This window comes from Oncorhynchus keta, chromosome 15 (assembly GCF_023373465.1).
Source record: "Oncorhynchus keta strain PuntledgeMale-10-30-2019 chromosome 15, Oket_V2, whole genome shotgun sequence".
NCBI classification, from domain to species: Eukaryota; Metazoa; Chordata; class Actinopteri; order Salmoniformes; family Salmonidae; genus Oncorhynchus; species Oncorhynchus keta.
The window spans coordinates 27,389,269-27,412,993 of NC_068435.1; the positions used below are offsets into that span (position 1 = coordinate 27,389,269).

At 40.0% G+C, this 23,725-nt stretch overlaps 2 protein-coding genes and 1 long non-coding RNA gene across 14 annotated transcripts; 2 read left to right on the forward strand and 1 right to left on the reverse strand.

The window, feature by feature from the left end:
- The first annotated feature begins 725 nt into the window (after positions 1-725).
- On the forward strand, positions 726-5,986 carry LOC118394701 (uncharacterized). The gene is made up of 3 exons (XR_008065227.1): positions 726-1,005; positions 2,070-2,247; positions 2,536-5,986. It is a non-coding gene; the product is annotated as an uncharacterized LOC118394701 (long non-coding RNA).
- Positions 5,692-16,199, reverse strand: LOC118394702 (probable G-protein coupled receptor 141). 11 transcript variants are annotated; one of them, XM_035788176.2, is made up of 7 exons: positions 15,735-16,199; positions 11,150-11,315; positions 10,747-10,856; positions 7,656-7,701; positions 7,529-7,565; positions 7,235-7,316; positions 5,692-7,131 (listed from the first exon to the last, which is right to left on the reverse strand). In XM_035788176.2, exon 7 carries the CDS (start codon positions 7,107-7,109, stop codon positions 6,219-6,221), a length of 891 nt encoding a protein of 296 aa, XP_035644069.1. In that variant the 5' UTR covers positions 7,110-7,131; positions 7,235-7,316; positions 7,529-7,565; positions 7,656-7,701; positions 10,747-10,856; positions 11,150-11,315; positions 15,735-16,199; the 3' UTR covers positions 5,692-6,218. The 11 variants fall into 11 exon arrangements, with proteins under 11 accessions (XP_035644069.1, XP_035644072.1, XP_035644066.1 ...); XM_035788179.2 differs by lacking the exon at positions 7,529-7,565; XM_035788173.2 differs by lacking the exon at positions 7,529-7,565 and having other exon boundaries at positions 7,601-7,701.
- On the forward strand, positions 14,250-17,797 carry LOC118394704 (protein transport protein Sec61 subunit gamma-like). 2 transcript variants are annotated; one of them, XM_035788180.1, is made up of 4 exons: positions 14,250-14,405; positions 14,835-14,946; positions 16,219-16,321; positions 17,648-17,797. In XM_035788180.1, the coding sequence occupies exons 2-4, from the start codon at positions 14,853-14,855 to the stop codon at positions 17,655-17,657; spliced, it is 207 nt and encodes a 68-aa protein (XP_035644073.1). In that variant the 5' UTR covers positions 14,250-14,405; positions 14,835-14,852; the 3' UTR covers positions 17,658-17,797. The 2 variants fall into 2 exon arrangements, with proteins under 2 accessions (XP_035644073.1, XP_035644074.1); XM_035788181.2 differs by lacking the exon at positions 14,250-14,405 and adding an exon at positions 14,470-14,494.
- Positions 17,798-23,725: the final 5,928 nt, after the last annotated feature.

Sequence of the window (23,725 nt, forward strand, 5' to 3'; positions counted from 1 at the left end):
CTTCTGACCCACTGGAATTGTGATGCAGTGAATTATAAGTGAAATAATCTGTCTGTAAACAATTGTTGGAAAAGTTACTTGTGTCATGCACAAACTATAGTTTGTTAACAAGAAATGTGTGGAGTGGTTGTTAAACGAGTTTTAATGACTCCAACCTAAGTGTATGTAAACTTCTGACTTCAACTGTATGACCATATTAGAGACCCATATTTCCCTTAGATTACACAGATCCACAAATAATTCGAAAACAAACCCGATTTTGATAAACTCCCATATCTACTGGGTGAAATACCAGTGTGCCATCACAGCAGCAATATTTGTGACCTGTTTCCACAAGAAAGGGGTAGCCAGTGAAGAACAAACACCTTTGTAAATACAACCCATATTTATGTTGATTTATTTTCCATTTTGTACTTTAACCGTTTGCACGTCATTGCATTTGTAATGTCTTTATTCAACTGGAGTGTAATGTTTACTGTTAATAGACAAAAGTTAAATCATCCCAAATTATCTACTTCACTTGCTTTGGCATTGTTAACATATGTTTCCCATGCCAATAAAGCCCTTTGAATTGAATATAGGAGGCAGAACATTCGTTTGTTTTTGATTCGGCTGTGATGCTCCAAAATCTCATCCCTTTTGTTCGCCCTATCCAATGATCTTGTGGATGTGCGTTAGGATGGTGTTTATTGGTCAGAGCAGCAGAAAACCTGTCAATCAAGGAATGTAAGGCAACGATGCTGGGGCTTTCCATGTATAGTATTGATGCGCGTACAATAACCGTACATCGTATGTAAAGGCAATAGGCTATAAACCGATGTGAGTAGGCTATCTAAATCCAGATATTTACCCAGAGCGTAAATAATCCTGTGGGGTTTTGTAGATGATCCGCGTCGCGTACGGTCAATTTGATTCCTTTGTAGGCCCACTAGACTAGATTCCCTTTGTCACTCGCTCAAAAATGTGGCACAGATTTTACAGTCGTAGGATGACAGATTACTCAAGGTAAGATCCTGATAACGGACTAACAACGAGCATGTCACCGCATGTATTGCACTGTTTTTCAAGGAAATTATGGGCATTAGATATGCTGATCAGGGCCCGGTTTCCCAAAAGCATATTTCATTGGCGACCGGTCATTCAGGGCAGGTGGGGCAGAGACCCTAATTTGTATTTATTTATTTTGGCATCAATCTGTCACACATCAGTTTGCAACAATGTAAAAAAAATGGAGTTAATAAAGCCGCATGCAAAACATGGTCTCTTTTTTGCTTTTCTTAAGGAATCACCACAATGCAAGTGTTTCAGACTAGCTCAGTTCTTTCTTTGGTGGTGGGGCAGCCAGCGGAAAATACAGAGCGTAGTAGTTAGGATAAAAGCTCTGCTGTTAGGATGGCTTTTTGTAGGCCCTAACTGTTTGTGGGCAACGTTTGTCACCGTTATAGTGCAATTAATGTATTCTTTAGTGTTGTGTTATGTAGCTGCTTTGCTGGCAAGTATCAAAACAAATTGGGGGGGAAGTTTGCCCAACCAAGATTTACATTCCAAAATCGCTATAAAAAACACCTTAGAACCTTAGGATCCTATGGGTCTAACAATGAATTTAGCCAATCTAATGGTGAAATTGGCCTTAAGATGCTTTTGGGAAACCAGGTTCAGGTCTGCTGTTTGGAGCCATCCTTTGTGGAACAATGATGGACAAAAGATGTGTATGATCTGCTATACAGGCCGAATAATGTGTGCATTGAGTGCATCCTATATGGTTGACTGAAAATAATTATAGTGATCTAATTTCGATTTAATTGTCTATTTTTAATTGTACAATTCACCCACAGATCATCACAAAATGAGTGACACCTTTATTTCCACAGCAAAGGTTTTCAGTCCAATCAATAAAACTCATGCAAACTTTCTGAACTCCATCCCAATGATCCAGCTATGATTGGTGAAGGCCAAGCAACATATACATCTTTGAAGCTATTATAATGAAATATATATTGTTGATTGTAATGATATTCAGGTCATTTTGACTACTATTTCTTCAGTGTTGTGAATGACACTTGTTTCAGGAGTGGCTATGTGCACATGTGTCAGCGATGACCGAAGTTGAAGTGACGTATGCAGACTTCATAGCCTCCGGTAGAACTGGACGAAGGAATGCCCTGCATGATATCCTCCAAAGCCCCACTGACCCAAACGCCAGAGATCTCCCCCTGAGCCTATCTCAACTCAACATCAATCCAACCGGTGAGATCTTCATTCAAATGATCCTGTTTCATGGGCTGCGTTATTATAGTGTTTTTGTTTTGACCAGGGCCTACCTGATTCCATATAGTGCACTACTTCTGACCCAGATGCAGTATGGCCCTTGGTCGAACATAGTGCACTATATAGGGAATGGGATGCCATTTGAGACGTAGCCATGATGTTTCAATACTAAGAGCTATCATTATTGTATTTACTGTAGCTGTCACTGTGTTGCAGCATGAAGATAACATATTCTTTACATTTTCCATATTCTTTATATTGGAACAGGAGCTGACATGGAAGAAAGTCAGGAATCGTCCACAAACGCTCTGTCACAGTCAGGGCAGAAGAATCGGGGAAACTTTCAGGCCTAAACACTGAGTTGAGCCTGCACTCACCACCACAGTCTCCCAAAGTCACACAAACGGTGTAGTTCGTTTTGAAAGAAAAACTGTAAACGGGAAATCATTACTGTGTAGAGTTCGACGCCCTTGGCTGGGTGAGACACCTGTTTTTAATATGGAGATTGGGCCAAACATCCCCGTATTTAACAATGGATTAGGGCTAAAGCCAGACTGAGGTTGGCAAATAGTGATTTAAGTAATATTTCAGGATCCATCTAACTTACTAGAGGATGCAAGGAACTGCAAAGAGCATATAAAGATCGGTTACAATGGTGCTGGTTGACAGTGGGTTTCCAGGTAGTAGAAACTACAGGTGGACTACAGTTTGTGGTTGCTGTGGTGACTGAAAGGATTTGAGCATTTTGATCTCATACTTCCTTCAGAAACATCATCCAGACACCACCCCATTTTTTTTATTGTATATGTTATACAGTATACGTCATTGATCACAGGTTTTTATTCAACAACACCACTACCTTGGATATTGGCATTATTTACAGAATAGATTAAACTAGGTCTGTCAACATCTTAATTTGCGCAGTATTTCTTTAAAAATGCACGTACACTATTTTATACTTTTTGTATGCTTTGTTTGGAGTTGTAGTGAGACTGTATCACTATTGATGCCGACCACAGATGTAGCAACCAGTACTTTAAGATACACTTTTTAAATTCCAAGTTAGTTTAACATTTTGCAGTGCTGTTGTTGAAGCCAAGCACCACTAAAGTGGGTGTGTATGTGTAATAAATGCTTACCAAATGATATGATGACCCCAACCCTGGTGCATAACGCCAATTCCATTTCAATCTATTCAGACAGTAAATCAAATTCCAATCGTTTTTTTTCTTTTTTCTCCCTAATTTCATGGTATCCAATTGTCTCATCGCTGCAACACCCGTATGGACTCGGCAGAGGCGAAGGTCGAGAGCCGTACGTCCTTGTGTCAAGAAGCAGTGCAGTGCTTCTTGACACAATGCCCACCTAAAACGGAAGCCAGCAGCACCAATGTGTTGGAGGAAACACCGTACACTTGGCAACCGTGTCAGTGCGTACTACGCCCGGCCAGCCACAGGAGTTGCTAGTGCGTGATGGGACAAGGACATCCCTGCTGGCCAAACCCTCCCATAACCCGGACGACGCTGGGCCAATTGCGCGCCGCCCCATGGGTCTCCTGGTCATGGCCGGCTACGACAGAGCCTGGACTCGAACCCAGAATTTCAAGTGGCACAGCATCATCGGACTGAGCTTGTTGACATTGGAGTCAATCTCAAGCCAGTGTCTTAGACCACTGCACCACCCAGGAGGCCCCTCAAATTCCAATTCCAAGCCCAAATGTTCCTAATTGAAAAGTATCGTACAGATTTGGAATTTCAGTGTACTTCCTAAATTGTCTGGAATTGACCCCAACCCTGTTACGCATTGTGTATGCCTATACTTTCTATGTAACATGCTTTAAAAAGTCGCTGATGGGCAATTTCACTGATGCAGTCATACTAAACTCAGCAAAAAAAATAAACGTCCCTTTTTCAGGACCCTGTCTTTCAAAGATAATTTGTAAAAATTTAAATAACTTCACAGATCTTCATTGTAAAGGGTTTAAACACTGTTTCCCATGCTTGTTCAATGAACCATAAACAATTAATGAAAATGCACCTGTGGAGCGGTCGTTAAGACACTAACAGCTTACAGACGGTAGGAAATTAAGGTCACAGTTATGAAAACTTAGGACACTAAAGAGGCCTTTTTCTGGCTCTGAAAAACACCAAAAGAAAGATGCCCAGGGTCCCTGCTCATCTGCGTGAACGTGCTGTAAGGAGGCATGAGGACTGCAGATGGGGCCAAGGCAATAAATTGCAATGTCCGTACTGTGAGACGCCTAAGACAGCGGAAACAAGACGGACAGCTGATCATCCTCGCAGTGGCAGACCACGTGTAACAACACCTGCACAGGATCGGTACATCCGAACATCACACCTGCGGGACAGGTACAGGAATGCAACAACAAATGCCCAAGTTACACCAGGAACGCACAATCCCTCCATCAGTGCTCAGACTGTCCTCAATAGGTTGGACTGGGGGCTTGTAGGCCTGTTGTAAGGCAGGTCCTCACCAGACATCACCGGCAACAACATCGCCTGTGGGCACAAACCCACCGTCGCTGGACAAGACAGGACTGGAAGAAGTGCTCTTCACTGACGAGTCGCGGTTTTGTCTCACCAGGAGTGATGGGTCGGAATCGTATTTATCGTCGAAGGAATGAGCGTTACACTGAGGCCTGTACTCTGGTGCTGGAACGATTTGGAGGTGAAGGGGCCGTCATGGTCTGGGGCGGTGTGTCACAGCATCATCGGACTGAGCTTGTTGACATTGGAGTCAATCTCAACGCTGTGTATTACAGGGAAGACATCCTCCTCCCTCATGTAGTACCCTTCCTGCTGGCTCATCCTGACATGACCCTCCAACATGACAATGCCACCAGCCATACTGCTCGTTCTGTGCGTGATTTCCTGCAAGACAGGAATGTCAGTGTTCTGCCATGGCCAACGAAGACATCGGATCTCAATCCCATTGAGCACGTCTGGGACCTGTTGAATCGGAGGGTGAGGGCTAGGGCCATTCCCCCCAGAAATGCCGGGAACTTGCAGGTGCCTTGGTGGAAGAGGGGGGCATCTCACAGCAATAACTGGCAAATCTGGTGCAGTTCATGAGGAGGAGATTGCACTGCAGTACTTAATGCAGCTGGTGGCCACACCAGATACTGTTCATTTTGACCCCCCCCCCCTCTCCCTTGTTCAGTGACACATTATTACATTTCTGTCAGTCACATGTCTGTGGAACTTGTTCAGTTTATGTATCAGTTGTTGAATCTTGTTATGTTCATATAAATATTCACACATGTTAAGTTTGCTGAAAATAAACGCTGTTGACAGTGAGAGGACAGTTCTTTTTTTTGCTGAGTTTATGTAGATCAATTGTTACTATATTATTCCTTCCTAATTAATATGGAAATGTTTTCCCAAAAGGAAGGCAAATGTGAAACACTGAACAAGCAGAGTAAATTTTAATGAAACATAATTCACTTGAAAATGTAGTTGTAAAAAAGGATGATAAAGAATGCATGGTTTATCAAAATTTGATAATTCACAAAATGTTTGATCATGCACTGTATGTTTGTTATGCTAATGTGTTACAGTATGCCAAATTGTAGGTGACTGTTAAATCAGAATCAGTTTAGCTAATTTGTAGAAACCCATCCATGTGGTGGGAGTATGTAAATACTTTGTATCATGTTCCAGAACTGTACAACAAGAACAATAAACACCGCTCCACTATTTGTTTTCATGTCTTTTCTGATTTAACCTGAAGGACGTATCCCACTTAGGGAACTGCTAGAAAGAGGTATATACTGAAGTAACTGTTACTTCTGATATTGTTTGCTGTGAAGTAAGTATATCAAAGAGTCTGTACAGTTTTATAATTTGGTATTAATTAAGGTGCAAATAGAGTCCTATTCTCATGTTACATTCTTTACATCACATATAAGAAAAAGTACATTCATGTTATTCTTATGATACACAACATATTGTATCACAGGGTCTGAACGACCCCCTCCCTATAAAAGTCAACATGTCAAAGCAGCTGAACGTTGTGATAGCAAGGGCAAACTCATTCTTCATTTGGAGACTGACATTATAATTACTCACATAGTAAATCCTGAATACATTGTATGGAACAAAGCATACTATAATGACCAGCATAAAGCATAGACTTTTGATCTGAGCCCAAAACTCCTGTTGAGAGAAGATCATCGCCCTGTGAGTTCTGTACACACAGCCCAAAATCCACACTTGGCAACAGGCCAGGGCCAATGTAACCACGATGATGAGAGCACAGATGATGTAATTCAGCACAGCCACAGTATGTTTCTCGTCAAAGATCCTTCCGAAATTGAAGCACTGGTTGTCATTGGTTGTTGTATTATTATCTGTAGATGATCCATACTTCACAGCAGTCAAAGGGACCACCACAATGAGCATGAGGCCCCAGACAGCAGCACTAGCCCCCAGGGCGTGCAGCCTCCTGTAGAACTCCATCTGATTGAACCTCCTGAAGAAACTCAGGTAGCGGATCACCAGAATGATCACATAGAAGACGAAGGCTAAGTACATGTGGGCGTGGATCATGGCACTGACCACCTTGCAGAAGTTAGGACCAAGATGCCACTCGCCGGCCGCATAGAAATAAAGGCGGAAGGGCACAGTCAGGAGGAAGACGAAGTGGACCACGATCAGGTTCAGAACGGCTGTAGTGGTCACCGAGCGGACGTTGGACTTGATGATGTTGATCACGAGGGACATGCTGATGGTCCCTCCAACGAGCACAATAGTGTATATTGACAGCAATGCATCTCTGTATGATTTAGGTATGGCATTGTCTACATTTGTCCCATTCCCCATCCTCTCCTCTTGGTGTCATGAACTGTGAAATAAGGAGTATTTGAAGTAAGACATGTAACATTATTTAGATACATACAGTATTCTTATAAATGTAATGTTAGGTTAGGGGGCCCATGTCGTCTTACCTTAGTTTAATGCACCAACTGTATGTTCCTCTGGATAAGAGTGTCAGCTAAATGACCTAAATTAAATATAGAAGATATGGGGCTGTGGGAGTAAAAGTGTGTCAATAGTACAGTATGGAAATAGTAGGCAACTGTATGGAAAATGGACTATATATATACAATACTCATAGAATATGTACATAGCTAAACAGCACTGACAAACGTGATTTATAGTCATGATCTCAGTCATCTGAAAATCTCACTAAAGTAAACTGGCTACGGGAATACATGGGAAATGAATAAAACAGAAAATACCTGATTAAATAAAACCACAAATTCACCTGACCCTCTTCTGAAGCAAGAAATGAGAGAAAAACATAGTCATACCGTTGACCTAACATAAGGTTGTCCGTTTCAGAGTATTCACTGGCTGCACACACACCTTAGAACTGACCTCTCCAGCAGAGCCATTGGTATGCATATACGACCTGTCAGGTGGAACAGTTGGATAATTATTAACTCAGAATGTTTTTTCTGTTTGTGGCCAATACTACCGTATGTGTGGAGATCCCATATCTTTGTTTGATATCAAATTTCTATTGAAGTACATCATTATCTACAGAAATATAACCAAATATGTCCTATTATTGACAGGTGAGACGTCAAAGTAAATATTGTCTGAATACCAAATATAGGGTTTACAGTCATTCCTTTTTAGTTTATTTAATGTCAATGCTACAGTAATGTACCTGTAATTGAGAGGTGGAGGACGCAGAATCTGAATGTAGAACAACTTCTGAGAAGGTGCTCAACCTGCCTTGTAGCTCATGACACTGATAAACCGTCTGAATTATAGGAGACGTATGTCACAACCCTTTATTGATGCGAAATAGATTACTAACACAAGGAAGTCACCTTTCTACATTGTCAGGCTTGGGGAAGCACCAAACACTTCCTGATTCCTTAGTATCACCAATAATCTAAGAGGAATCATTATTTTCACAATTCAACCACAACCCTAATCCTAGCTTTATGACCACATTCCAGTTCACGCTAACCCTAGCTTTAACCACAACCCTGACCCTAGATTAAAATTAAATCACATTTTCTTGTCACATGCTCTGTAAACATAGGTAGACAAACAATACAGAGTTAAAGATACAAAAATACAATATAAAAAGTGACATAAGGAATAAATACACAATGAATAACAATAACGAGAAAAAAGAACATGGTTATATACAGTGAGAACCAGTACCGAGTCGATGTGCGGGGAACGAGGTAATTGAAGTAGCTATGTACAGTGCCTTCAGAAAGTATTCACACCCCTTGACGTTTTCCACATTCTGCTGTATTACGGCCTGAATTTAAAATGTACTAAATTGACATTTTGTGTCAATGATCTACATACAATACCCAATTATGTCAAAGTGGAATTATGTTTTTTAGAAATGTTTACAAATTAATTAAGTATTAAAACCTTTTGTATGGCAAGCCTAAATGAATTCAGAAGTAAAGATGTACTTAACACATCACATAATAAGATGCATGGACTGACTCTGTGTGCAATAATAGTGTTTAACATTACTTTTAAACGACTGCACATACCCCACCCTTGGGCAAAGGGATTATGGTGGTCTGCTTGAAACATGTTGGGTGGCGCAGTGGTCTAGGGCACTGCATTACAGTGATAGCTGTGCCACCAGAGGCTCTGTAGCAGCCGGCCGCGACCGAGAGGTCCGTGGTGCGACGCACAATTGGCGCGCTAACCAAGGTCACCAGGTGCACGGTGTCCGGACGACGCTGGGCCAATTGTGCGCCGTCCTCTGCGACTCTCAGTCACGGCCGGATGTGATACAGCCTGGATTCAAACCAGGTACTATAGTGACGCCTCTTGCACTGAGATGCAGTGCCTTAGACCGCTGCGCCACTCGGGAGTCCAAGTGTTACTTGCTTCGAAGAAAGCATAGAAGTAATTTAGCTCGTCTGGTAGGCTCATGTCACTGGGCAGTTCTCGGCTGTGCTTCCCTTTGTAGTCTATTATAGTTTGCAAGCCCTGCCACATTCGACGAGCGTCGAAGCCGGTGTACGATTCGATCTTAGTCCTGTATTGACGCTTTGCCTGTTCGATGGTTCATCGGAGGGCATAGCTTCCGGGTTAGAGTCCCGCTCCTTGAAGTGGCATCTCTATCCATTAGCTCAGTGCGGATATTGCCTATAATCCATGGCTTGTTGGGGTATGTACGTATAGTCACTGTGGGGACGATGTCATCCATGCACTTATTTATGAAGCCAGTGACTGATGTGGTATACTCCTCAATGCCATCAGAAGAATCCCGGAACATATTCCAGTCTGTGCTAGCAAAACAGTCCTGTAGTTTAGCATCTGCTTCATCTGACCACTTTTTTATTGACCGGGTCACTGGTGCTTCCTGCCTTAATTTTTGCTTGTAAGCAGGAATCAGGATAGAATTATGGTCAGATTTGCCAAATGGAGGGCGAGAGAGAGCTTTGTACACGTCTCTGTGTGTGGAGTAAAGGTGGTCTAGAGTTTTTTTCTCCCTCTGGTTGCACATTTAACATGCTGGTAGAAATTAGCCTGATGAGGCAAATTGTGATTTTGGCCTGATGAGGCCAATGGCCAATGGTGATTTTGAAACCGAGTTGAATGGCTGTGATAGGTGATAACTGAGGATGGATCAACAACATTGTAGTTACTCCACAATACTAACATAAATGACAGAGTGAAAAGAAGGAAGCCTATACAGAATAAAAATATGCCAAAACATGCATCCTGTTTGCAATAAGGCACTAAAGTAATGCTGCAAAAAAAAAATACAAAGTGTTATGTTGGGGGCAAATCCAACACAACACATCACTATGAGTACTTCTCATCATATTTTCAAGCATGGTGGTGGTTGCATCATGTTATGGGTATGCTTGTCATCGGCAAGGACTAGGGGAGTTTTTTAGGATAAAAAACTCAGACAAATGACCGACAAATCTATGGATATAGCAGCCTATAGCCTAATTTCATCTGCTAAACAGGAAGAATATGAAGAAATAGGCTTCAACACAAAGTCCTCTTGTTGTTAGTAAAGTCTAATTAAAATTAAGACAGTTTAAATGAATTATGTCTACTGGAATTACTGGCTTATTATGAGGTCAATAACACTGATAAATACATCATGTGCAAGAAACATATTGTTTTTGATCAAATCAATTATAGTAGTAGCAAGCTATCAACGTTGACCTCAGTTCCTTCTTCTCATCTTCGCCAACTGCTCACAGATACAGTGTGGGTAGGCTAGTCTATATAATTAAATTATTATTATTGTTAAATGGCGGTCAAGAATCAATCATCATGTCACCAGAATAAGACCCTCATCATTTCTTGAAAGAAGCATCAAGATCTTCACCACCCTGTGAAGTTCATTATAACTTTAATCTGTAGCCTAATAAACTGCATGGTTTCCCGAGTCATAGTGGGAGGACTACACACCATATAATTGGGTGACTCCAAGTTTACTTACTGGATTTAATTTGTATTGTTCAAACAGTGACTGTAAATCCTCCAGCTGTACAAGGGCTGCCAGGGATGACAAGATGGCTCAGAAACTATGGGAACTCAGGTGCCAAATGCCTGGGAAAACATGGGACTGAACATTATCCTTGGAATATTCATATAAATATGATATGTCAATTGTCTGAAAAAAATGTCAAGAGATTGGCTTGAATGCTTACACATGCATATTGTGCAGTAGCCTATAAGGCCTGCTATGCATATGAATGCTGTATACAGAATAGGGCTGTGACAGTCATGGTATTTTTGGATTGCGATAATTGGGCAGCCAAATGACCGTAATAACCGTCTCCGTACAAACCGTTCAAATAGCAAACAAATATATACAGTACAAGCCAAAAGTTTGGACACACCTGGATTCTGAGCACTTGTTGGCTGCTTTTCCTTCACTCTGTGGTCCAACTCATCTCAATTAGGTTTAAGTTGGGTGATTGTGGAGGCCAAGTCATCTGATGCAGCACTCCCCTTCTTGGTCAAATAGCCCTTACACAGTCTGGAGGTGTGTTTTGGGTCATTGTTCTGTTGAAAAACAAATGATAGTCCCAATAAGCACAAACCAGATGCGATGGCGTATCAATACAGAATGCTGTGGTAGCCATGCTGGTCAAGTGTGCCTTGAATTCTAAATAAATCACTGACAGTGTCACCAGCAAAGCGCCATCACACCTCCTCCTCCATGCATCACGGTGGGAACCAGACATGCAGAGATCATCCATCCCCCTACTCTGCGTCTCACAAAGACACAGCCATTGGAACCAAAAATCTCAAATTTGGACTCATCAGACCAAAGAAAGATTTCTACCAGTCTAATGTCCATTGCTTGTGTTTCTTGGCCCAAGCAAGTCTCTTCTTCTTATTGGTGTCCTTTAGTAGTGGTTTCCTTGCAGAAATTTGACCATGAAGACCTGATTCACTCAGGCTCCTCTGAACAGTTGATGTTGAGATCTGTTACTGTCTGTTACTTGAAATCTGTGAAGCATTTATTTGAGCTTCACAGACTGTCCTCATCCATAACTGTTGGTTACTCAGTTATATGGTAATTGTGCAAGCCATAATACAGAACTTTTGTACTGGACATGTATAACCTTACAGAAATATACCATGGTAGTACAATGAAAAAACTACCATGGTACTATCATGCATTTTTAGTCACTACCATGACAGGAAAATACCATGGTACTGTACTGGTGGAAATACCATTGCATTTTCCTGCCATGGTAGTGACCAAAAAACATGCATCAAGGTAGTACAATGAAAAAAATAATGTTTTTGTACTAGCAGCATGGGCTTAGTAACGTTACCCCTTTAGCTCATAGTGAAAACCCACAACACACATGGTAGTGTAGTGTACCCTCTTAAACCTTGGGACCTGAATAGGGTATGGTGAGAAGAATGAAGGGAGTCTGAAACCTTGAAGATTTAAAATAGTTTATCCAGTGCTTCTGGGTCTTCCTGAGGTGCTGACTTGTTGCACACTCGACAATTACTGTGATTATTATTATTTGACCATGCTGGTCATTTATGAACATTTGAACATCTTGGCCATGTTCTGATATAATCTCCACCCGGCACAGCCAGAAGAGGACTGGCCACCCCTCATAGCCTGGTTCCTCTCTAGGTTTCTTCCTAGGTTTTGGCCTTTCTAGGGAGTTTTTCCTAGCCACCGTGCTTCTACACCTGCATTGCTTGCTGTTTGGGGTTTTAGGCTGGGTTTCTGTACAGAACTTTGAGATATCAGCTGATGTAAGAAGGGCTATATAAATACATTTGATTTTGATTTGGTTCTCTTCAATACAGTTTTCCGTTGGCTCTCAGTCATTCAACTGACTCTTATACAATTCTAAATAGCCAACATAAAACAATTCAAAAAAGTTATTAGCATCTTATCGCCTAGATACATTTTAATCATGTAAATCTCAACCTATACCTAAAAACAGCAAGTTACAATGTTTCTCTTTGTTAACAACGTTCGTTGATCCTGTCATTAGCTTGACTAAAGCTAACTTTAGCCGACGTCAGCTTCTATGCTAACAGACTTTTATAAATTAACTAAACTATCAAAACATCATCAGGAAATAACAACAATTATATCATCACACTCTGCTTAACTTTGTGTTTCATATCACATGCTCTATAACTCGCTCACCGTGATGATAACGTTTAAAATATCTATTTTATCTGGTGTTTCCCTATTCAGTTTTTAATGAACTCGGCTCCCTCATTCAACTGACTAGGCAGGCAGGCTGACTAGGCAGAGCCAATGTAGAGTAAGAGCACGTGAAGCAACCACTAGAGCGGCAAAAAAAAAAACTTTACTGTAAATGATTACCAAATGCCAAAGATTAGGCTGCCATATATCTCACATTCTCCCACATTTCAGGTTGGCAACACAGGGAACCCAAACATGAGCAAAAAAACAACACTATACAGAAAGTATTTCCCCTTTTTTCACAGCAGCTATTTCCCTTTATCTTTAATGTTACAGTCAAACTAGGACCAACAATAGTAGCCTGTCTCTGACTTTATCAGAAACTTGCCCATACTGGTAAATAAATTCACCAATATAATACCAACCAAACTCTTTTGACCTTGGGGAGTTTATTTATTTAATGCATTATACTGCCATTGTACTATGGTAACGCACAATTAATAAAGATTGTACCATATGATCATTTTTTGCTACCATTTATCATTATTGTGCATTACCATGGTATTTCCATGATCCACATCTATACCATGGTAGAAATGAGGCAATATCATAGTATTATTTAAGTGCATGGCAGTAACATCATACTTCAAAGTTAAAACCACAGTACATTTCCATGATTCAAACTATACCATGGTATGAATGAAAGTACCATAGTAGTACCAAGGTCAATTTTTAAGGGTAGGAACAATGACTCAAGATCTTGAACAAGGCCGTTTGCTGAAACTGCTACCACTGTTTTCTGAAAGACAGCCATATGCAGTACATGGCACCTTACTACCATCTAGTGAGTGAGTGACTGCATTCAATCTTGCACAGCTTCAAAGTCCATGCCTGAATGACTGCCTCTAGAAATGGTTTCCATACATTGTAGAGGAATAGGTGGATTTACATTTGATTTAAGCGTGTGTGCATGCGGACAGTCCTTTTTAGCCATGCACATGTTAGTAAAAAATATTCCTATCTGGGCAGGAAGGGATTTAATTGTATTCATACAAGCTGCCTATACCAATACCATGTATTTTAAGGTTAACAGGCACTCCCTTTCTTTCTTAGCGTTATGTTCACAGAAGTACATTGGTTTCGGAATTATCACGGGCACGGTGGTTTACAACATCCATATAGAGGTTCTCGGGAGAGCATGTAGTTTAGCTATTCCATTAGGCATTATTTGATTCATAAGTGCATTTACTAGATTTACTCAGGACACGAAAGCTCGGTTTACACCCCCGAAGAATGTCGCTACTTTTCCTATTTCGCGTGCGTCAGAGTTGGCGTCATCCTTCACATCCGAGTTACCCTTGAGCGCATGCGTATTTACCCGATGTCGACGTCGGCTTTTAGAACATACGTGGCCTTTACATAGAGCAGTCACATAAATAGTTCTTCAGAAGAGAACTCCGGTAAGTCTACTAGAATTACCCTATCACATTAATTTACATATCTATTTTTGTGTTGTTAATAGTTTAGAAGTTTCATCAAGCAACGCAGTGTAAGAGCTTTAACAATATGTTGTTTTCAGAAGAACAGTCGTTACAATATAGCTTACATAATACATCTCTTACATTTGCTGAGCTGCAGTATCGGCTACAGTGTAACTAACTATTTCAATGTCTTCACGAAATGTTAAACATTGCACAAACCAGTGTGTTGAAATATGAAGGCTACCCAAGCCTGAAGTTTATGGTATTAGAGGGTTACACTGGTGTATAGGCTACTGAGCTACAGCAAAATGACACTAACCTAAAAGCTTACACTGTATTAGATGTATATATGCTGGTGAGTAGGCCTATACATGAACTTATAAATTGTATGTATTGTTCCCCTATTAGGATCAAAACCTTTCCAACATGGACCAAGTAATGCAATTTGTGGAGCCCAGCCGGCAGTTTGTGAAGGACTCAATAAGGCTTGTGAAGAGGTGTACCAAGCCAGACAGAAAAGGTAATCTATTTTGTATCATAGTTATTTATCCTTATCATGAATGGCTGGCTGTTGTGAATGGTCGACGTTTCTTAGACAACACGGTACCCTTATGCTGTAAATAAAACGAAATGTAGTTACCTTTTGAGGAATTCTCGCAAGCCTCCCTTCCTAGCATGATGTCATCATATATGCGTAGAACTGATTGGGCATATTTATTTGTATTATAGATCTTTCCTTTCTGTCACTGTCTTTTATTTTCTGCTTTTATCAGTTGACTATCCAAATCCATACATTATTTTTTTACAATAACAATACCGCACATTTCTTCTATTGAAGTTATTTAATGATTTGCTAGCTTCTGGTTGATCTAACTTCCTAAGGTAGCATACAAAAGGTAGTGCTGAGCAATTCGTGCTTTTTGAGGTAATTTCGGTTCGATTATTTATAAAAAAACAATGTTTTCAGTTTTGATGTATAAAATAAAACAATAATGCATTGTGGGTTGAATGCTGTAACGACACAAAATAAAACAATTAATAAGTCCCATGGTGGTAGTGACTGCCCAATACTGTTTATCACTTATTAACCAACATTTATTCACATTACTTTAATAAAATATTTCAGTTGTGTGTATATAACATTTAATGAATTTATTATTTAATTCCAAGTCATTATCGCATCTGTATAAAGCTGCTGCCTATGCTGTCTCTCAAAATAACAATTTTATTAGTAAATAAGGCGCACTTTTATGACTGCTGAATACCAACCATCCATCACTTAGTTAATGTATTTTCTGGTAGAGATACCTCGTGAAGCAACGACACTCTCCCTCTCGTTCGCGCATTCTTCTCTCGTCTCACTCTCCATGTCTTCCCCACACTAACCTAACTTAGCAGGCAAAGAAACACACAGACCGGACAAGGCACGCAATGCATTATGGTCATTGTAGTTAATTACCATATTTTCTTCGATAAACTATGTAGAATATTGGCCTGTTGGAAACTACTACATAAATCACATCTAGCCCGGGAATGTGTCATCTCTAGAGAAACTGCTCAATGTGAGTGTTAAGCACATCGAAATAAAACAAACAAAATGGAATTCACATATTTTTATCCAACATTTTGGTTAATCGCGATCCACTAACAGAGGGTAGCAAAACTACATTGTTTTACAATACTGTACATGATTTAATGATGTGTTAGCCTCAGGTCAACCAAACTGTGTAAGGTAGCAGCCAACAGAATTTGGCCATGCAAAATCTGATTAAACTTTTATTTTTAATTTCAGAATTCTCAAAGATTGCAATGGCCACAGCAATAGGTTTTGCTATCATGGGTTTCATTGGTTTCTTTGTCAAACTCATCCACATCCCCATCAACAACATCATTGTGTAAGTATTAATCAACAGCAGCTTAGTATTACTGTAAATCAGGGCTATTCAACTATACTTTTATGGTTGCAGGGGGGCTGAACATTTTTCGACATGCAATTATTCTCCAGAAGAGCTATATATATAACTATGCACGCACACCATATAATGCACTTAAATGTTGCTGAAAGTAATGGGGTCATTCTTTCCCATCTGAAAACAAAGTATTTTGTCTTTATTGCCTCAACACACAGTGATAAGATGGACCAGCAGGCTATGTGATGCTCTATATTAGAAAACAAATGTGTACCAATGTATTTAAGAAAAACTCTTGACTCTGGCCCTATTGCCATTATCTCAATAAAGGTTATAAATCACACATGAAGATATAGCAATCCGGTCGCCTTGTTCAACATTTCAGTCTAAAGGAAGTGTGCTTTGAATTCATTTTCTCCAGACATTAGTAGGGCCGGGACAATTATTTTCCATGGCAAAAATTAAAACATATAGCAGACCAAACTATTTGGTCCTTTAAAAACATGCTGTATGTAAAATTGTGTGTGCTATAGCTTGGGAAATAAATAAATGTTACTCTGGATGACAACATTATGTTTGTTTTGAAAAATAGGGCTGTTTTTCCTCAAAAAAGTTAAAGCCGCTTTGTCTTTTCTTGCCACAATACTAACGAGTATCATGATACTGGTATCGTCCCAGCCCTAATTATTTTTCAAGCTATAGAAGTCAATATTTTACATACAGCAGGTTTTTAAAGGACCAAATAGTTTGGTCTGTTTTAATTTTTTCATTGGAAAAAAATATTGCGACAATGGTATCATCACAGCCCATTGTCAGTCTTTTTTTCTCATATGTCCTTCTAACGAGTCTTGCACACCTTGTGAGCATCATCGAGGGGAAACGGAAGGTGCACGTTCTTGAGAGTCTTAGCTTTCAGGAATGGGGTCATAGTGGATGCTATAGTCCAAACCATTCTAACGCTAAAGCAAAATTCATAAAAATAAAATAATAATCCCATCTAACGCTAGAAACTACACTAAAGGGCCTAGTAGCATTTGTCATTTTGGCAATAAACATAAGATTTTTGCATGGAATTTCCTCCCCAGATTTTGAAAATAATATTCCAGAACTGATCAGGGATCCAGTGTGATTGAGAAAGGGCCCGATCTGGACTGTGGGCCGGCAGTTGAATAGCCCTTCTGTAAATCCATTTCTGCACAATGATGATAGATGGCACTGTTCCTTCATGGCAATTGCTTTTTCATATTTTAAAACATTCTTATCTCTTTTATATTAATTAATTAATTAATTAATTGCAATTTTGTCTTGCAGTGGTGGTTGAATATCTCTCCAGACTGACGGACTAGCTGCAACAAGACATGGGTTCAAATGCCGAGAAGTGTTTTTTTTCTTCTTTGTATATTATTATCTTCAGTTCATATTTGTTTGCTCTGTAAATAAATCTGGCTTAGTAAGAATTCACATCTCTGGTGTTAATTTCCTCTAAATAACTGAAAATATGAATACTGATCAAGAGTTTTGGAATTCACCGTATTGTTTTGATGAACACGTTATCGGTTATATTTCCTCTATTCTCGTTCCCAGACACTTCCGCCCCAAATGCGCGAAGAGTCTGGTGGGCCAACGCATCAAACTTGGCCTTAGTTAGCCAATACAGACAGATTGGGAGAAACTTGCGACGCGTTGTCTTATTTGGCTTAATCTACCAACCAATTTTCTCCCACAACCCCCCCACACACCAATATGTGTTTTAGATTTATGCCTTGCAGTCATATGATTGGCTAAAATGAAATGAAAAATAATTTTCTCAGTAAGGTCACACCCATAGAATTCAATGTTCACTCCCACTAAGGCTAACTTTGAATCCTTGGTGTTCCAGGCTTATATGCGCTGTGCTCTTTTTTTTATTTATTTTTTACCTATATTTAACTAGGCAAGTCAGTTAAGAACTAATTCTTATTTACAATTACGGCCTCCACCGGCCAAACCCCGGACGACGCTGGGCCAATTGTGCACCCCCCTATGGGACCAATCACGGCCGGTTGTGATACAGCTTGGGGACGATGTTATGTTTCCTCTAAGGAAGGACTAATGCTGTCTTCCATTACTGATATGATGACAGTACACCCTGAATGGATTGATTAAATCAAGTTCATTATCTTCTGTTTTTCATTTAATTCTAACATCAATCTAAGAGTTATTTCCGGCTCAGTTTGTTTTGCACAACTTCACATCATAGTCAGATAAGATAAGCTTGCAGAGCTGCTGCTACACAAACTTTTTCTATTTACTATGTTCTCTTGTGTAGTCCTTGTTCCCTTGTAAGGCCAGTAGCAAACATGACCTCTTTGTACACTGCAAAATCTTGAGAATCAGAGAGGATCTCTAGGGAATTCTAATTATGTGAGCCTGTGTGTTCCATATTATATGACTTGGATTTTCCTCCCCTCCTACTAACCTTTTATTGCTGTAAATATTGCTACACACACAAGGAAAACAAGTAGAGCTGAAGGAACTGAATTTGAAACACTGTGAAAGGTTCAAAGCCCAGAGTGAGTGAATGTTCTATTCAGGCTTATGGATTTTAGGGCCAGAAGGGGATATCTGTATGGATGACATTTTGAAGAGGTGAGTAAAATCGTAAGCTTCATGTAATAAAAATCATATCCAAGTACTGTATGAATCATTGATGCTGAGGTAGCTGCAACATTGCCGACTGTGGTGTTTGTTTCGAGCAATGGTGTGGAAAAGACCAATCAATGAGATATAATATCCCCAGAAAATAAAATACCATTGACCTATTCTATTGATAATAGGTCATACAAGCTGAGAGGCACAGGGAAGAGTTGATCACACAATTCACAAAGATGAGCATTCACAACATTCACAGTAGGTGTACTTCACATATGGTGTAAGTCTTCTCCAGTGAGACAGATAAGAAAATAAAAGTGCCGGTTGTAGGTCTTACCTTTAAACACAAAAGGGCTTGTTTATGTTTGCGTAATATAGGTAGGCCTAGATAATTAGGCCTGGTCAAGTTTAATGATCGGAGGTTGTCCAACTGAATATATTCAACTGAAGTGTGTCTTCCACATTTAACCCAACCCTTCTGAATCAGAGAGGTGTGGGGGGCTGCCTTAATCGACATCCATGTCTTCGGCACCTGGTGAACAGTGGGTTAACTGCCTTGCTCAGGGGCAGAACGACAGATTTTTACCTTGTCAGCTCGGGGATTTGATCCAGCAACCTTCAAGTCAGAAGATTGAGTAGGGCTACTGTAGTTTTCTTTCAAGTGTGTCCATCCACTGTTTGACTAAATTACACATATTACTCATATGGATAATGGATGAAAACCTCCTGAGGCAAAAACAAATTAAACATTCAAATTAGAATTCTCCTTCAAGTTAGTGATTAGTCTGTAGCTCTGGATGAATATTTTATGTTGTATGAGGCGAGACTGTTATTCCTAACACTTTTCAACATTCCCCCTTTTTGTAGGCAGACTGCTGTAGCCCTCAGACCAGAGGCGTCATATCCCTGTGCCCCCTTAGATATGTCTTTAAAATATATGTATATACACTGTGTCCAGTTTATTAGGTATACCCATCTAGTCCCTTTGCCTCCAGAACAGCCTGAATTCTTCTTGGCATGGAAATGTTGCTCACTTGGTATCAAGGGACCTAACGTATGCCAGGAAAGCATTCCCCACACCATTACACCACCGCCAACAGCCTCTACCGTTGACACCAGACAGGATGGGGGCATTTATTAATGCTGTTTGCTCCTAATCCTAACTCTGCCATCAGCATGACGCAACAGGAACCAAGATTCATTGGACCAGGCAATATTTTTCCACTCCTCAATTGTCCAGTGTTGGTGATCCCGTGGAACCCGGTACGGTTGTCTGCTTTTTCTTTTTTTCACATTTTATTGGTCACATACACATGGTTAGCAGATGTTATTGTGAGTGTTGCGAAATGCTTGTGCTTCTAGTTCCGACAGTGCAGCTATATCTAACATGTAATCTAACAATTACAAAACAATTACCTAATAAACACACATCTAAGTAAAGGATCGAAATAAGAATATATATATATATAAATATATGGATGAGCAATGACAGAGCGGCATAGGCAAGATGCAATAGATGGTATAAAATACGGTGTGTATATATATATATATGATGAGTATTGCAAGGTATGTAAACATTATTAAAGTGACATTATTATAATGACGAGTGATCCATTTATTAAAGTGGCCAATGATTTCAAGTCTAAGTAGGCAGCAGCCTCTCTGGGTTTGTGATGGCTGTTTAAATTAAAAGTCTCATGGCCATGAGATAGAACCTTGTTTTTCAGTCTCTCATCCCAGCTTTGATGCACCTGTACTGACCTCACCTTCTGGATGGTAGCGGGGTGAACATGCAGTGGCTCGGGGTGGTTGTCCTCGATGATCTTTTTGGCCTTCCTGTGACACCAGGGCTGTAGGTGTCCTGGAGGGTAGGTAGTTTGCCCCTGGTGATGCTTTGTGCAGACTGCACCACCCTATGCTGCAATAGCCCATCCGTGACAAGGACCAACGAGTTGTGCCTTCCGAAAATGCCGTTCTGCACAACACTGTTATACTGCGCCGTTATTTGCCTGTTTGTGGTCTGCCTGTTAGTTTACACGATTCTTGCTATTCTTCTTTGAGAACTTTAGGCTATCAAGTTAGAGTAGCTAGATTGTCTAACTATTTTAGCTGGCATGCCTGCTGGCAAGGTTTGTAGAATTTAGAAAATAGACATACTTTTGACATAGAATGAAGCATAATGATATCGCTTTAGATAGCAGGAAAAGGCTGTTTCAGGTTTGAAAAATGCTAATTCTCCACCCCCCAGCCATGTTCACATACTTTAAGCCCTTTCAGATTTTTGTGGGGTGCATGACGGCCTTCCCTCAGACTACACCTGCATTGCTTGCTGTTTGGAGTTTTAGGCTGGGTTTCTGTACAGCACTTTGAGATATCAGCTGATGTACGAAGGGCTATATAAATACATTTGATTTGATTTGATTTACAATGTTATCAGTGCAGTAGATGTTACTAACCTATACATGTTTAGTTACAGTGGGGAGAACAAGTATTTGATACACTGACGATTTTGCAGGTTTTACTACTTACAAAGCATGTGGAGGTCTGTAATTTTTATCATAGGTACACTTCAACTGTGAGAGACGGAATCTAAAACAAAAATCCAGAAAATCACATTGTATGATTTTTAAGTAATTAATTAGCATTTTATTGCATGACATATGAATTTGATCACCTACCAACCAGTAAGAATTCTGTCTCTCACAGACCTGTTAGTTTTTCTTTAAGAAGTCCTCCTGTTCTCCACTCATTACCTGTATTAACTGCACCTGTTTGAACTCGTTACCTGTATAAAAGACACCTGTCCACACAAAATCAAACATACTCCAACCTCTCCACAATGGCCAAGAGCAGAGAGCTGTGTAAGGACATCGGGGATAAAATTGTAAGTAAGAACATTGAAGATGGGTCGTGGCTGGGTCTTCCAGCATGACATCGACCCGAAACACACAGCCAGGGCAACTAAGGAGTGGCTCCGTAAGAAGCGTCTCCAGACCTGAACCCAATAGAAAATCTTTGGAGGGAGCTGAAAGTCCGTATTGCTCAGCGACAGCCCCGGAACCTGAAGGATCTGGAGAAGGTCTGTATGGAGGAGTGGGCCAAAATCCCTGCTGCAGTGTGTGCAAACCTGTTCAAGAACTACAGGAAACATATGATCTCTGTAATTGCAAACAAAGGTTTCTGTACCAAATATTAAGATCTGCTTTTCTGATGTATCAAATACTTATGTCATGCAATACAATTCAAATTAATTACTTAAAAATCATACAATGTGATTTTCTGGATTTTTGTTTTAAGATTTCGTCTCTCACAGTTTAAGTGTACCCATGATAAAAATTACAGACCTCTACATGCTTTGTAAGTAGGGAAACCTGCAAAATTGTCAGTGTATCAAATACTTGTTCTCTATATATTGAGCGCCAACAACTCAACATAATCATTCCGGGCAGGGCCGTGCACAGACCTTTCAGGAGGCAGATGTTCAAACTGACACCACCACCCATAAGTGCACTTTGGCGACTGGAATGGCAAAGGGACATGTGCTCTGTACAGGTAGAGCCATATGATTCAGATCTGGCTGTGTTGTTATGGAAAGGAAGTGTGCGTGACGGTAAAGGGGTATAGAAAAAAACCTCTGTAATTTCACGTCACTGAAGTGTGTCCCCTTGTGTATGTTTAGTGGACGATTCTACAGTTCACTATATCAATCTCATCTTTCAGAAGGCGGTTTGGATTCCTTTTTTGATTTAGTTAACTCTGTTTTAGGAGAAAGGTTTATTCAACTTTGTGATTCTGATATAGATAATACTGAGTTGGACCGAGCCATTAAACAAATGCCTATAATAATAATATAATAATAATAATAATAATAATATAATAATAATAATAATAGATATATCTCCTGGACTGGATGGCCTGACTCCTGAATTCTATCGACATTTTTGGCCTGATATTAGAGAGTTATTGCTTTTGGTCCACAAATAGGGTATTGCTAATGCTATCTTACCTCCTTCTTTGAGATAGGGACGAATAGTTCTTTGGGGCGGCAGCTAACCTAGTGGTTAGAGTGTTGGACTAGTAACAAGAAGGTTGCAAGATTGAATCCCTGTGCTGACAAGGTAAAAATATGTCGTTCTGCCCCTGAATAAGGCAGTTAACCAACTGTTCCTAGGCCGTGATTGAATTGAGGATTTGTTCTTAACTGACTTGCCTAGTTAAATAAAGGTTTAAAACCAAAGGAGGACTCATTTTACCTGTACAATTGGAGACCAATCACATTGTTGGCAACTGACTATAAGTTACTAGCTCATGTCTATGCCAATAGGCTGAAAATAGGCCTCGATGATATAATCAGTGAAACTCAATCAGCCTTCATTAAAGGAAGGAGTATCCATAACCATATACAATTGGTTTTAGATATTTTAGGCTATAGTGAGTTCATAGAAGATGATGGCTTTATATTGTTTTTAGAATTTTTTTTAATGCTTTTGACACTTTAGAGCTCAACTTTTTATTTAGAACTCTCTCTACTTTTGGGTTTGGGGAGAATGTCTGTAAAGTGATAAGGATGATATTTAAGTTCGGTGGTTATGAGTAATGGCACATCCCCTAGTTTCTCTATTGGTAGAGGAATTAGACAGGGATGTTCAATCTCCCCTCTTTTATTTATTTTAGCCACAGATTTACTAACAAATCTGAGAATTTAAAAGGGATCCATATTTTTGGTAAAGATAAAGAATATCAGTCAATTTGAGATGA

Excerpts from the sequence above, each read along its gene's own strand:
- LOC118394702 (XM_052463799.1), bottom strand. The coding sequence starts at position 7,109 with ATGGGGAATGGGACAAATGTAGACAATGCCATACCTAAATCATACAGA.
- LOC118394704 (XM_035788180.1), top strand. The coding sequence starts at position 14,853 with ATGGACCAAGTAATGCAATTTGTGGAGCCCAGCCGGCAGTTTGTGAAG. Across the intron at positions 14,947-16,218 it reads TACCAAGCCAGACAGAAAAG|AATTCTCAAAGATTGCAATG; the intron begins GTAATCTATTTT and ends TTTTAATTTCAG.